The sequence below is a fragment of the Aptenodytes patagonicus genome, chromosome Z (assembly GCF_965638725.1).
Source record: "Aptenodytes patagonicus chromosome Z, bAptPat1.pri.cur, whole genome shotgun sequence".
Lineage (NCBI taxonomy): Eukaryota > Metazoa > Chordata > Aves > Sphenisciformes > Spheniscidae > Aptenodytes > Aptenodytes patagonicus.
Genome location: NC_134982.1, coordinates 24,168,256 through 24,184,577, shown reverse-complemented (window position 1 = coordinate 24,184,577; position 16,322 = coordinate 24,168,256). Strand labels below are relative to the sequence as shown.

At 37.7% G+C, this 16,322-nt stretch overlaps 1 protein-coding gene across 2 annotated transcripts in view; it reads right to left on the bottom strand.

The window, feature by feature from the left end:
* Window positions 1-16,322, bottom strand: part of RNF180 (ring finger protein 180) — a 92,486-nt gene that overhangs the window by 72,670 nt on the left and 3,494 nt on the right. For both annotated transcript variants that reach the window (XM_076362145.1, XM_076362146.1), the window contains exons 2-4: window positions 12,978-13,113; window positions 10,599-10,694; window positions 5,016-5,966 (exon numbers count right to left, since the gene is read on the bottom strand). In XM_076362145.1, coding sequence (XP_076218260.1) covers window positions 5,016-5,966; window positions 10,599-10,694; window positions 12,978-13,079 — 1,149 coding nt within the window. In that variant the 5' untranslated portion in view covers window positions 13,080-13,113. The remainder of the gene's footprint in view (window positions 1-5,015; window positions 5,967-10,598; window positions 10,695-12,977; window positions 13,114-16,322) is intronic.

Genomic DNA, 16,322 nt, shown 5'->3' with positions numbered 1-16,322 from the left:
CCATCAACACGAACATCATATTGCTCCCAGAGAGGGACTCCAGATGCTAGCAAGCTGCAGTAACACTCCCACCACCAGACCCCAAGGTCTGCTGCCAGCCCGCAGCCCCTGAGGTGCAGCACCATGGGCAGAACCGCAGGAACTGGGGAGGAACAAGTGAGTGTGTATAACAGTCTCAATGGCAATATTATTCTTTCTTTTTTCTTTAACAATTAAATCTGGAGTAACAATAATCACACTCTTAAGATTTCAGTTATATGAAGAATAAATTCTTGGCTTTATATACACAATGTCTGTTTCTTCTTTGCCCATAAACAACATGTGAATGTAACACCCTGCAGCCTTGCTGCTCAATGGCTCTTAAACCATTAATGCTATAGCACCATCATTGCAATACTACTATTTCAGAAAGAGTAAATCATAAAAGGCCAGGGACTGTGAACTCTGCAACTGCATGTTAACACAGAAGCACTTCAGTCTTCTTTATCTCAAAGTTTATTGTGCTTTAAGCTTAAGTTTACCCAGTTAAGTATGGGACTTAAAAATTGCTATGTTATTTTGAGAACTTATCCAGAGCAGGAGTGGTTTTGAACAGTGAAATCAGAGTTTCCACCTTCCCCAAGTTGGAAAGGTTTCTATTGATACTTGATCTTCATTTCTCTTACTTGAGGAAGTGAATGAGAAAGCTGGTGCGCAAACAGTATGAGCTGCACAGAGTCAAAATGCTCTTCTACTATTGCTCCCCTCAATCTCAATTCTGGGGATTCACAGCTGGTCAGTCACTGCAAACAAATATTACTTCATATTAAATCCACTGTCTCTTGGTACAGATGTTAGGGTACGGAATTAGGACTGCCCCTTTTCCCCTGTGTTTCCTCTTTCCTTACTTTAAGCAACTTCTCCAGGGCCTCATATTTCCCTAACAAAGGTCAGAATTGAGATGTCGTAGTTACTGCTTGCCTCCTCCAGCTGTGATTTCATTTCACTTTCTTCTATTCCTGCTCTACTTTGGTACCAACACTAAATAATGCTTTTAGCCCTCCAACAGCCAGTCGAGGAATCCATAAGCAGTTTGAGGATAATTCTTGTTACGAGTATCAGCATAGAAAGAGTGACTGAAATCCAAGTACATAAACACATGATGAGACACCTGAAGGATTTACAGTTTAAATACAAACATGACAGTGAAAGAAAAAGAATTTTAAACTGACGTACACATGAAAAAGAAACAAGCATAGATTAAGTGAACTAAGGTCACAAGTTAAACCTTGTAGTGAAGGCGCTAGCCTTCAAAGACTGTCAGTTACTAGAGAACATCAGTAGGACTTGAAAACAAGGGCAAGGTAACAGCACCTGACAGTGTGGATAAACAATGCAGTATTGTTTATCTTGAGTTCAGATTAACACTGGGAGCATGAAAGCAAACACAATTCATGGAAACTGACCACTAGTCACCTTTGTAAGACAAAACTTTCATGTTTTAAAAAAGATACAAAAGAACTGGTGATGTGTTAAGTTATAAAACGAAGCAAGAAAGGCCAATATTTTTTCCGATGGATCAGGATCATTTCCAAGAGGATACTGCAGTTTTGAAGCTGGCTACATAGTCTTCCTCTATGTAAAATGATTGTGAAGAGAAATGAAATAAAACTGGTGGAGCCACAAATAATATTTCTGTCTGAGATCTTTCCGAAAATTATTACAAGCTTCAGACATTAGCAAAAAATGCAAACTTATAACAAGATATACACAAAAGGGAATTTATAACAGAAATACTTCATCTTCTTAGCTATAGCAACAATAACAAGAACCATTATTAATATTGGCAATTCCTAGACTTAAGTAGTTATTATCATACACCAAGAATATACCAGAAAGCTAAAAATCCTCCATGAACACAGACGTGCAGGTGTGTGCAGACACACACACACACAAAAAATGCAAGCATCCCCCTCACAGGCATTAAGAGCTTTCCTTTGTAGAGCAGACAGAGGAAGCTTGGGTCCCTCTGCTGTTAGTAGGCTAGCTCAGTCCTGCACCTACACCACAGGGCCTGCATTGCTGCAGGCCTCCGGGGCCAAGTGCAGGTCAGGAGCTCACAGAATCGCTCCTATTTACAATCCAAGGTGTATATACTTCAACTTAGTAACAGCGTGCATTCTGCCACAACACAACGTTTATGGGCACATTTTGGCTTACTGCAAGACAGAAAAAATGTTTGACAGATAAAGTTATCACATTACAAAATAAACTCAGAGAAGCAGCCTATGCATTTACAAAGAAATTCCGAAGTCTGAACAAGTCTGTTCTCTCAGTCTGCTCTCCAGAAAAACTTTAATTAAAGACAAAAATGAGATGCACAGTACCTTTACCAGAGAGAGCTTAGAAGAGATTCACCTCACATCAGGGTTCTGCTGCACTGAAGTACTTCTTAAAAGAGCACTTAAATGAAATACTTCCCATTGTCATTTATCAAAACGCTTTCACTCCATCCACTCAAAGGTTTATGCTTTTTTCTCTTTGTGAAGTTTTACTACCTGATTGCTTAAGCATATGTGGTAAGTATGCTGGAAATCATGGTTACAAAGTACCACAGATCAGCTTCCTATTGGAAGTACCACTGTAACAAAATGCACATTTTTACAAGGAGGGGTGTCAGAATGCTGAAGAAAAAGGACGGCAAGTGGAACTTGCAAGAAAACAGAGGATACCTAGACTGGCAGATGAGAGGGGAGCAGCCATGAAGAGGACTGTGTGGCAGAGGAGCATCCCCTTTTGCTACATGTCAGACTGTACAGAGGATGCTATTTTCTAGATCTACATTTTCCTGGGAAGATACCACAGCGATGGGAAACACAGCTGCACTAGCCACACGTGCTGCTTGACAAAGAGTCTGAGAAGTAAGCCCGTTTAAGTATTCCATGCCATGATCACAGATTTTCACCATGGTTAAAGAAATCAACGCAAAACCAAAACATCTTCCCCTCAAAACTACTATTTGAAACCAGATTATTTTACATACTTTTAAAAAAATTTTTTATACTTTATAAACCGTATGCTTACTGATTAGACATACCAGATTTAACAACTGTATATCATTTGCTATATGAAACTTAAAAATAATGTAGGAATTGATTAAGCATGGTTTAACATGAAAAAGATCTGAAAGTGTATTTTTCCTTCTTAGCTATCACAGGTTTGGAAAACTGTGATATTCACAATATTCACAATTCAAGTATTCTTGAAAGTACATCTAACAAAGATTAAAGTGGCTGGAGAGACTACAGATGACACGACTGTGCAAATGCTCATATATACTGTGCTTTTACATCATCATTTCATTTAACAGAAACAATGAGGCCTGGAATTTTTAAAGCCATCTTAGGAACTTGGACACCTAAGAATCTTTAGACTTATTAGAAAACAAGTATTCAATATTAAGACATCCAGATCTTGGAAAGGTTCTTTACTCTCAGTTTCAGAGAAGCATTTTACAAAATAAGAAAAAGTTTTCAAAATATCACAATGCCAATTTAGATCTTTCTTTAAACAAAACAAAAAACCTTCCCAAAGATGAAAGAATATATGCACACCATACTGAAAAGTCCCATAATATGCCCCAGACCCATCACATTTTCAAGCTGGTTCTTATATTTAATTGAGAGAGACAGCCTCTATGTATCTCTCTCTTGATCCTGAATTCACTGCTCTGCTTCAATTCCGTACCATATTCTAAAGGCTCTGTTGACTGTATGTAGGAAAGAGCTCGAAGTCACTTGGTGCCTGAGTGTGTGGAACTGTATAAAGACAGCAGAATATTAAGGGTGAAAATCATTTAGGTACAAAGGACTAATGAAAGATCCATACATGAACTATTGGTCCTATATATCCTATTGCATTAAATGCAAACCAATGAAAACAATTTAATATCTAACCTAAGCATAGTCCATTCAAATAAGCTTAGTATTTCTCAATAAAGCATAAATATTAAATTAGACCTGACTACTATAAAATGTAAAGCAATCACATTAAAAAAAGTATCTGTGAAATAAGGTTTACATGAGCTTTACATGTCACTGCACTTCATCTATGGAATATTCTATGATTATCACAATGACATATCTACCCAAAGCAGGAATAATTTCTTGAGTAGATACCACTTCTCTGATGAGAGTTAGTATGTTTGCTCTTGCTCGCCACACAGTACTTTGTATCAGGAATTTTATGATGAGAAATTTTCTTTTAAAGGCATACATATCATTAGTCCTTCTACTGCATTTCAGAGCAAACAAAAGCTGTGTTACTCAATTTAAGATATACTCTTGGTCTTTCTCCCCCCCCAAAAAAAGGTATGACCATCTATGGTCTTTAATTCTGTTCTGCTTTAGACGGTTTGAAGAAGGAAACCATGGTTGTATAATTGATATGTACAATATACATATGTACAATTGAATATGTAACATTTCTGTTAGATATGCAGACAAAATATTTACCTACTAAAGACTAATATTTTAAATAGCAACAATCAATTCTTTACTCAAAGAAAAAATATTTGTGTTACAATAAATAATAAATGCAAACATCTTTTAAAATATAATTTTTTCTTAATTGTAAAGTTAACTCAAAATGCCATTACTTAAAAGTTAGGAAATCCTGAAATCTTAGGGTTTCTTGTTTAGAAGATTTGAACATTTAGTTTTTCTTTAATCACACTGATTAAATTTTACTGTATTTTTTTCCACTTCAAATTTATTATTACATCACAAAACAATACGAAGGCCAACAGAAACTAGTTATATATACCCACGAAGGTTTGATTTTACACAGAAAAAAACTGATTGGGTTGAACTGCATGTAGGAAGAGGTCATAAATCCTTGTTTGCAGGATACCTGGCTCTAGACAGTACCCTGTTAAACCAGTATTAAGAGACAGCATCAAAAAAACAGTCAGAATTATTTATAAAAGCAAGCCAAACTTTACATAAGAAGTAGCATAATTTATTTTAAACACCTACTTGCTTCTGTAGCCACCGTTCTCGCCTTCTTTGTTTTCTCCTCAAGCTTTTCAACTTGTTTCTTTCTCTCTTATTCAGCTTCTGGTTGAAGGAAATACTTGTAGGCTGCACAAGACCAACAGGTGTGATGTATTGGTCCTCTTCTACAGCACTTGTAGGTGAAGAAAGGTTCATCACAAAAGGTGACCCATCAGCAGTGGCACTCCCAGAAGATTGTCCAGTAGCTTCAAAATCACACTCACTTTCTGTTTCTCTATGTAATAATGTGGTAAAGGAAGTAACTCGAAACCTTTTTTGTAGTTTGTCAGCACTGGAACTATATAGGTCCTGAAGAGAACTACCATCTTTCCTACTGGACTCTAATTGCAACCCACTTTGTGTGTAAACAGGTGGATTTTCATTTTGGCCATGGTAAACTGTTCCCATACTGCAAGTTTCATATAAAGCAGGCGACAAAACAAGTCTCTCTCTGATATTTAAATCCAAACTATGTGATCTTCTGTGAAAAGGTTTTACAGTGCATGCATCATTCATAGGATAGGAAGCAGAAAGATTTCTTTTTTGATTTAATGCCTTTAAGGGATGTTTTTTACTTTTAATCTCAAATCTGGGAGCTCTTACTTCTAGACAAAGTGCTTCTGTTAATCTTCCAGTACCATTATTATTTCTGGCCTTGTATGAAAGACCTTGATTTTTGATTTCCAAAGTTGCAGTTACCACTTCATGGCAGGTATCCTTGCGAAAACCAGACTGAATTTTGAGGAGCGGTAAGTGTTTTCCTGATGATTTTGCCAATTTAACAGAGAAAGCTGGCTGATAGTCAGTCCGACTTTTGCAGAAATGTATATTTACTAACTGTCCACAGGAACATTTTGTGTTGCAAACAAAGTTAAAGCCCCCTAAGCAGGCCTCACAGAACGGACAGTGCAGTTTTCCAATTGTCCACTGTGCCTATTGACAAGAAAGGAAAAAAAACACCCAACACATTCATTGTAAATAAATGATTAAGAAATCATTACTAGAGTACTTTTCTCCTTTAATAAAAGGGCTTACTTTTTGTTTTTCAAACACAATAAAAGAGACCACAGCAGACAGAAAATCCACCACAAATAATGATCTGGTCAAAACTGTGCTTGCTGCAGTGATAACTAATTCTAAGAAATCTAGAACAAACATTTCAAAATGTAGGGGCTTTGAAATTTGTTTAAAATTTGTCCATAGATAGAATAATGCTGCAATACTAATGAAAACATTAGATCCTTTAAAGCAGTGAAACCAATTTACCATGTTAATCTGGAATTGGCAAGCACAGTTTCTCAGCTGAGTCTTCTGAGTACTGATACATTTCTTGCATACTAAGTACAGTGGAAGGAGATTTCTTACAGAGAGAATATGGCTTTTTACTTTGCTTATCCCATGAAAGCTTGAAATGGTGCTTGTATTTTGGTGTACATAGTATTATAACATAATCTGTGTGCAGACACCATGACAAATCCTTAATACTCTATTTATAAGGAGACAGTTATTTTCATTATTTGTAATTCTATGGATTTCATTTCAATCCTAAAGGCACTTTTTCAAAAGAAAATACGTATCAAAGATCTATAAACTCCTACATATTTGCACAACTATTAGTATTTTCAGCAAATATATTCATCTGTCAGCAGAAACATTTCTGAGGATTAAAGTTATGCAAGAGTTTGTAGGATCAAAGCTGAGATGAAAAACAACATTATCAACTCCAGTCACACATTACTCACTAGTGTGCCTGAAGTGGGGTTGAGCCATGAATACAGAAGCTGCCCAACATTTCTAGTTAAAGCATTGCTTTCAGTTGCAAATGTCTTTCAAGGTAGTTTGGGAACATGATTCCATGACTGATGCTTGTCTGATTGAAAGCTTCAGAAAGTTTCAGTAAAACCAATTTTGCAGTCTCAGAAAAAAACTTTTGTGCGGCAAAAAAGTTATTCTTCACACACAATGCTAGAAAAAGTTCTGGAAACACTTCTTTGAGAAACTTACTCCTGCCTTGTGGGTTAAAACCTCAAAATTTCACAAAGTATCAAAGACATACCTTTCATTGCACCTATGAGGATCTGCTTAAATCTGGACACAGTTTTAACTTAGAGAAAAAAAAAAAAATCCCAGTTTATATATGCCCAAAGGCTTTCAAATCCCTGAAAATTCCTTGAACATGCACGGTCTCTCTCAGTTTATAAGGCTGACCAATGTGTGCGTATGCCATGCCCAAAGGAGAATTAAGCTGGTTCAGATTTACTGTGTCCCCCACACTCCACTTCCGAGATGCCATGGGCTAGGCACTAAAATTCAGGGAAAAGCACTTTCTAGTTCCTTTACTGAGTCTTTCTGGCACTCAGGCATTATGTAACCTGGATCTCCAAATGCAGAGGAGTGATTCATGAAGGTTAGGGAAGAAGGTTCAAGGCCTAGCAAAAAAGGGAATGCAAGAGATGGTAGTGAAGAAATAGGACATCTCTATGTCCTATGTGCACAGAGGCTGGGAGATGAGGTGCAGTACAAGGGAGTCTGGGACTGATTCAGCATAAGTTTGGCAACGGACTGTGGAAGCATTGACTCAGTAAAAGAAGTAACAGCCTACTAGTGGAGGAGGTGGTAGGGGGAAAATCAGCAAGATCTGAAAAGGAGCTGAGGGTACACAGATTGATGGACTGCATCAATCCAAAGAGGAAAAGCTGGGAAGGGTTAGCCAAAGAAGCTAAAACAAGTGATGAGTGATGGGGAAAAGAAAATGCAGGTCAATAAAGGTCACTAGCAGCACTAGCTAGGTATTTATAATTATTGAAGATTATTTATACACTAATGTGTACATGAAACCCAATGAGATTGGTTAAGAACAGGGACAGATGGCAAATAAGAACTGGCTGGGAAGCAGTGGGTTTTTTTACAGCTTGCAAATAGACGTTGTGCTTACGTAAAATGATTTAGCCTTTGATTCACAAGTAATACAGGAGAAAATAACACATGATCACAAAATTATTCAGAGCCCAGGAGGATCTGGGGGTAAGTCAGAATTGTTCAAAAAACCCACACATTCATCCATAAACCCACAGGATCTTTCCCGATAAGCAGAAGTGAACGAGGCAAGAGTTTGAATGGAGTTACATCCAGTTGGTGGCCGGTCACGAGCGGTGTTCCCCAGGGCTCAGTACTGGGGCCGGTCTTGTTCAGTATCTTTATCAATTGATCTGGATGAGGGGATTGAGTGCACCCTCAGTAAGTCTGCAGACGACACCAAGTTGGGCGGGAGTGTCGATCTGCTCGAGGGTAGGAAGGCTCTGCAGAGGGACCTGGACAGGCTGGATCGATGGGCCCAGACCAACTGTATGAGGTTCAACAAGGCCAAGTGCAGGGTCCTGCACTTCGGCCACAACAACCCCATGCAGCGCTACAGGCTTGGGGAAGAGTGGCTGGAAAGCTGCCCAGAGGAAAAGGACCTGGGGGTGCTGGTCGACAGCCGGCTGAACAGGAGCCGGCAGTGTGCCCAGGCGGCCAAGAAGGCCAATGGCATCCTGGCCTGTATCAGAAACAGTGTGGCCAGCAGGAGTAGGGAAGTGATCGTGCCCCTGTACTCAGCACTGGTGAGGCCGCACCTCGAATACTGTGTTCAGTTTTGGGCCCCTCACTACAAGAAGGACGTTGAGGTGCTGGAGCATGTCCAGAGAAGGGCAATGAGGCTGGTGAAGGGTCTGGAGAACAAGTCTTATGAGGAGCAGCTGAGGGACCTGGGGTTGTTTAGCCTGGAGAAAAGGAGGCTGAGGGGAGACCTCATCGCTCTCTACAACTACCTGAAAGGAGGTTGTAGCGAGGTGGGTGTCGGTCTCTTCTCCCAAGTAACTAGCGATAGGACGAGAGGAAATGGCCTCAGGTTGCACCAGGGGAGGTTTAGATTGGATGTAAGGAAAAATGTCTTTACTGAAAGAGTGGTGAAACATTGGACCAGGCTGCCCAGGGAAGTGGTTGAGTCACCATCCCTGGAGGTATTTAAAAGACGAGTAGATGAGGTGCTTAGGGACATGGTTTAGTGGGTGGTGGTGTTGGGTCGATGGTTGGACTCGATGATCTTAGAGGTCTTTTCCAACCTCAATGATTCTATGAGTCTATGATTCTATGATTCCCAGGATATTAAAGGACAAAATGAACACTAAGATATTGAAGGTGTTCATAGAGAATTGCATTCTTTGCCTGTGCCTGTGCCACCAGGCACCAGTATTGCTCCTCTGCAATCTTGAGCACATACGTTAAGCATTTTCTGAGAAGTCTATGGGTTTTGTATTTCCCAGGTCTCCAACCTGACCCTCTAGGCTTTCAAGTGCAGAAGGCTGGCCATTTACAGCTACAGGTGAAAAGAATATTATTAGTATCAATCCTGAATCCGAATTTACTGAAATAATATAACATACAAAGTACTGTAAAAAAATGCATTCTTATGATCAGGCATTCAAGATTAGGCAATTCTGTAAAGTGGGGAAATACCTCATCACCCCTAATTTTCACACACACCCCCAAGATTAATGTTTCTGAAGCAGATACACTATTCTGTCATGCACTATTGACGTATAAGAGATCATTAATTTTAAAAAGAGTTTAATTAATGTTTAACAAAATAAACATAGAGCAAAACAACGAAGGAAGACAGAAGAAATTTTCTTGATTTTGAATGTTTAGTTTTACAGTTATAACAATTTTTTTCTTTGTGTATCATTTTCAGGGTGGATTTGCTTAGATCAGAAGTTACTTGAAATATAATAAAACTTAGACACTGAAGTCTAAGCAGAAAGGAATGCAGGTATAATTTGCCTCTCAAAATCAAAGGCTCATCAGAGAAAAAATGTAGGGCAAAAGAAAAGGACTGTTTCTGCTTATTATATCTATGCAACAACATTAACTTCTAGACCTAAAATAACTGAAAGAAAATACTCAACTGAAGCAATCAGTACAACAGGAAAGTTATGAGATGGTTTGTAATTTCAAATGGGCTGTTAAAACTCAAAAGCAGTGACACCGGCTTGTCATCAGACCTTTGAATTTGCAGGAAGGTAACTACTTTCTATTCATATGACATAATATCACATTAAATATAAAAGACATTATATCATATTCCAACAACTGATCTCTTAACAAACTCCTAGTCTGTTTTATGGAGAAACATGCTTCTTACTGTCACTGTCAACATATGCATTAGTACTGCAAGATATGACAATCAAGACAAACCCAAAGCCTAGATAGTTAATATAATTTTAAGCATTGACACAATATGCAAAGGTTCCCATGACAGTTATTTGGACAAACATAAATACATTCATCTATAAATGGGCAGGAATAGAATTTATCACTTGTAGGTTTTGTGCATACATAAAAAAAACATTTAAGAGGGAAAAAAGCCTCTGTAAATGGTAATGATAGAAGTTACTGAGAAAAATTCCCTCAGTTAGAAGGTCTCTGTAATATACATGGGCCTTGGCAGAAAAGTGCCCTTGAAATTTGTTCCCCTTATTTATTTCACATTTTGAGTGATAAAGATGCAAGCAAAAAAAGATCTACCTTTTCAATGACACATTTCACCCACTCTGGAATGGCTTCTAAGTTCACATGCCATACGTTGCAAGACTCCTGAGCAGCAGCTGACGGTTGTGATGTCTGTTAAAAAAAAGAATTATTATATTGATAGTCAACATTCATGTAAGCTTTTTTTGTTTGAATATAGCCAGAAGTCAGCTTCCCAAATTCAGTAAATGTTTTATTAACAAATGATAATACTCAAAGATGTTGGTGCATTCTTTAAGCTAAAAATCAGGTAGATGCTGTCAATAATTCTCTATTTCTGAATCTAAGGACATGGGACAGACTCCACTGTGGAGATGGAGGCGTTTGGAGGTGGTTTTGTTTTGTTTACAAGAACAGAAAGTATGCAATTGCTGATTTTCCAAGTATATTTGGAAATTGATTTCAGAAGCACTATCAGCTGGCACAATTTTCCAGCAAAGACAGGGAAATTTAAGTTCTAGTTTATATGAAGACTGTGGTCAGTACTGAACAACTATGCCACAAATAGTTTTAAATTCATTTTCTAATGCTTGTTAGAATAACTAGCAGAGAAACCAGGGACTCTTAGCAACTTTTGAGTTTTTACTGCAATGATGTGACCAACTGAAGAGAAAACAAAATCTAAAAAACTGTAGCATTTCACTACCTGATACTAAAATAAAAACGATTACCTAACTACCTTTTAGCACAAAAGTGATACAAGTGATAATTAAATCTTTTAATATGGTTTAGAATGTCAGTAAAGTTATAAAGCTGGCTAAAAATATAAGGGAACTCTGGTGAGTGTTAAAGTCTTAAAATCAGTTGTAAAAATCGATGAATATGGAAAATAGCTGACTCCTATGTTATGAAACTCATGGGAATAAAAGTTTCATTATGCTGAAAATTGAAAGTGGGCCTATACACAGAAGACAGAAGATTTTAGAAATGCTCCAAGTAATGACGGCAGACAGATAGATCCATTTGCCATGTCTATGCTATCATCTTCATCCTATCTGTGGAGAGTACTTGTACTTCAACTTGCATATAATTCTGATTTAAAGTGTTTATACTGCAGTCGTAACTTCAACATTTGGTTTTAAGATTTGTTCTAAGATTTCTTCTCTTTTACTCATATTTCAGCTATGTCTTTGACTGAAGGTCTGAAATTCATCAGGGAAAGATGAAATACTGAAAACATTACTTTTCTCATCATAGTACAATCTTTGCCTCCCAATGTCTCAGGAAGTGGCGTTAAATAACTTTTTTTTATCTGCTATCTACATAATTAGAGAAGGAGCTACTTCAGTCTTGTGCACAATGATGGTGCATCTCCACTAGCAATTAAAAGCTCCACCATGGGGCACGGACAAAGATACCTCCTTCTTTTCACTACATTTTTTCCATGACAGGAGTTGAAATATACACCCCCCCAAAAAACGCTCCAAACAATGCACAAAATAAAAACTCCTCAAGTATAAAGCATGAAAAATATTCCAGAACCTCAAGCTCTGTAAGCAGAGTGATTAAAATGGGGTTTACTAATAATACTAATTAAATCAGGATCTTAAAAAATAGTAACTTTGTTTCTACCTTTACTGGTTATACCCTTCTCCAGTGCCAAAAAGCATGTTGTTGCATTTCTAGTGCATTAATAAAAAAGATCAACACCTTCCCTTCTATTTGCTTTTTCGCTTTGATTCAAGATCATAGGACGTAAGCACAGTCTTTGGCATATCTGGAAAGACTTTAACTCTGCATGATTACTAACTGCCATTATAAAGCAGCAGGAAATACTCTGTCATTGTTTTATTCCGTATGATTATTTTTCCGTTTATTTTAATAAAGATGATGTAAATTACTAAGTGGTATTTTAGCCTGGCAGGGCATCTGCCACCTCAGGGCAGGCTAATCTGAACTATTTTTGTGCACAGACTATGCCCCACTTTTTCAAATGAAGACCAAAAGTTTCTGATGTGGAATATCTGAAACACAGTTAACTACTGCAGTGGAAATTAGTATCAGTATTTAAAACATGCCTTAGACACAAAGAGTTCTCTGTTAAGAGATATTAAAACAAAAAATGACTGCATTAAAACTGTCAAAAACAGAACCCATTTTCATATGAAAAATGGTAACACTATATACTTTACACAAGCTAGTACTCAAATGTACCATGAATACCAGCCTTTATGTCACAGAACATAAAGGTGATCACTGCCTACTCGGCTTCACTAGCATTACTGCTTACATTACTTTCTATGGAATTGTCCATATTTTAGTACTTATCTCCACAGGAGATTAATTACTAAGTGAGGGCAAGTCTAATACTTCTCCTTTATTTAAAACCAATGGCACTGGAAAAAGTTACAAAGTCCCTCCAGATGCTATACTTACTTTGGATGGTTCTTTTCCATGACATTTTGCAAGGCAAACAGAATTTGCTATATATTTTCTACATCTCCAGCAACGTAGAACATCAGCCTCTTGGTTACTCATTTCAGCTTGTGATTCTTCAGCTCCGTATGCCTATCTGTAAAGACCACAAAACATACAATTCACTCACCTGTTGAAACCACACATGCTTTCCTCTTGCAACCCAGAAGTCTATCAGTAGTCTCTTCACTATAGAGGAGACTAATAATTTATTTACAAACATTTTCTGCTCTTGTATAGCATGCCACCTAGACATTTTAAATAGCAAAGCAAAACAGTTGTTTTTATTTCCAGGTTGCATACAGAACTAGAAAGCAACAACAAAACAAATAAAAAAAATAAACCAATTTCCTCAATGTTTAGACAAAAGACAAGAGAACTCCAGTTTTCCCAGAATATGTCCATAGAAATAAGTAATTGTTATCCTACACATTAAATACACACACACATATATGCGATGCCACATAATAAAAATGAATGCCAACATAAAACTACAGAAGACAAAGACTGTTTTCTCAATGTACCCCTGGAGGCTTGCTCCCTTAAATTATTTTGTGTGGGAGGATCAGTACGACTGGTGCAACAGAGTTTTTCACAGACCTGAATCAACCTCTTTGTAAAACAGAGACCTAAATTAAGACAACCAGAAGGACAAGACAAATTTTTTTCTCTCTTTGTGCCTTGCTGTGTTCTGATGTCTCTCTGGACTTCTCTAATCTGTTTCCAAAGCTTTCTCTTTTCGCCATGCTTTCTCCAAAGGTCCTCCAACTCTTCATTCTACCTGCTTCTGGTTTCACCTCCTTGTGTTAGCTACATGAAAAAAATAAGAAAATCTTTTACATCTACCCACTCAACTCAAGCACTATGCTACGGTTATGCCTACTCACAGTGCTGAAGTGCACAGCGCTTACTGACAGGGAAGCTGGGGCATAAAACTTAAAACTCATGTTAAAAGAATCTCTGTACTTCCACAGTCCAAACATCTGATTTTGCAATTATTTCAACAATTTAATTTTCATTTAGTTTTCACTAACTAAATAAACTCTGAGGTCCTCAGTATAGGCTGTCTGAAGAGCAGTTTGGCTTATTGAGCCATACAGACTTTTGCATTTTCCCCATTTCTACTTTTCCCTTTTCTGCTTTGTTTTCTGAATTAATCAAAGACTATGAAACACACACACAGAGGTTATTCACTATTTTTAATTTATATCTGAGGTCTTCTTTCAGCAGATTTCCTACTTTTTCTACATATGTAAAGAGTCTGAAATACAGTTTGACAAGGAAGAACAGAAACAACGTGTATATACTTTAGACTTCTAGCTCAAGTGTACATGCAGCTTTTAATAACCAGATCTATGCTAAGCTTAGAAAGTGAAATTAAGGCAAACAGTAAATCTCTTCTTGTAATGTCACAATAAATTAAAATGAATTTTTGTTAAGAATCCATTAATGTATTTCAACGTAAGTTAAGATGGCCAAGCAGAAGATCATGGAAGAGACACAGAAAAGGCAGAATTTACCCTGGAAACCTGTCTTGTTCATGACAAAAATGTGATGATTCAAATGCCTTGACTCAAGCACAATCTCTCTCAAGTTTTTATTAACCTTGCTATATCACTGCTGCTACTTTCTGTACCAGACACATTTTGAAAGTGCAATGTATAAAAATGCTGGACCTCTCTATGAATGACCCTTTTTTTTATGAAAAAAAAAAAGTAAATTCAGTCTCTGAAAGATTTTTACAAGCAGTGTTGTGACGGTGTGCTCCTCCACCCAACCTGACCTTTATCTCCTGTAACCCTGCTGAACCAATAACTACCAGGGGCAGTCACTAATGGATGCTGATAGTGACAGCTGCATCCATTCAAAGAGGATTCGGGAGCCAGATAACAACCCAATAACCAAGGGCTATTGTAAGAAATACTCCCACCTAACCACAGTTACCGGTATGCAAATATGCATCATCTCACCCCTATAAATAGTGAGCAGCCCAAGAGCCCTTTGAGCTCTCCTGCATGGCAGTGGGCTGCATGGTGGGATCTCCCCTTGAGTAGGGACACCTCTCAAGGTTAGTCCTCGAGGCTGAGAGATTCCTTGCCACAACAGATCCTCCATAAGTGACTAATAGCATGCTAAACTTTGAAATCTTAGCTAAGTGATATAAAGGATTAATTGCGCATGTATAATCCTTCAGACATAAACCATTGACCAAGTCTGGGACTAGATCTGGATCCAGCTGCACCTAGACTCCTCTCTGAGAAGGAGTTTAGAAAACAAGGGGGTCCTTTCTGAACCTCATGGCTCAATGGCAGGGTCTCCATGACAGTTTTGTCTGACGCTGTCCTCTACGCGGTAAATAATCAAGTGTACCTCACCATCGAATCTTGTGAAATCACTGTCGCATTTACCATTGAACTCTAACTCACTGTTTTATATCAGTAAAGTGTAGTGTTGCTTTTTTCTCACGAGTGAAGTGCAGTCTCACTCCATCCACGACGCGTGTATATCACTTTGCTGTGATAAATGCAGCATTAAACTTCACAGGGTATTGAAAGAATGATTACCAATTATGAATTTGTTTGTATCACTCAAACACCTGAAAGCTGTTCTAATCAATTTATTCGTCACAGTTTCATAACATGCTTCTAGAATGAATTCCACCTTACAACAGCTGAGTGAGAACCTCAAATCTAAGACCAACCAGGAAGGCCTGAAAGACTTTTTGCATAAAGCTAGCTCAGATGTGCTTTTCAGGTACAGCCATATCCCCATCTACTAAAATACATTCTTGAAACGTGCTACAGTTAATGATATACATCTTGCACACCTTATATGCTGTATCTGTGTATTCAAATGGTACATATTTAAGTCTCTATACATTCTGTTCCCCTTATGCTAAATGTTATAGAAAAAGCTGTTTTGCTATCTGTTGAACAGCTGCTTCATTTGAGGCTGATGATGCTTACTGGAGCAGGGTATAAAACAATTGGTGACAGACCTCTGAATCAAAAGATAAAGGACTGATGGACAAATTCACTTGCTATATTTAAAAGACAAGGTTCAAGTCATGCAAACAAAGGCTGTCTAAGGATCACTGGCATCTGAAGTGATGTAAACATCCCCCTCACCTGAACAATATCTAGCAAGCAAGCACTGTTTTACTGCAAAATAAAAGCTCTTTTTTATTATTTATACACTTTAAAAGTGTATTCTTAGTTCTGCATATACCTTTCACTTAAAAATACACTTTCATAAGAGAAATGAATGTATAATATATGTAGTAACCCACACAGGCTGTATTTTGTG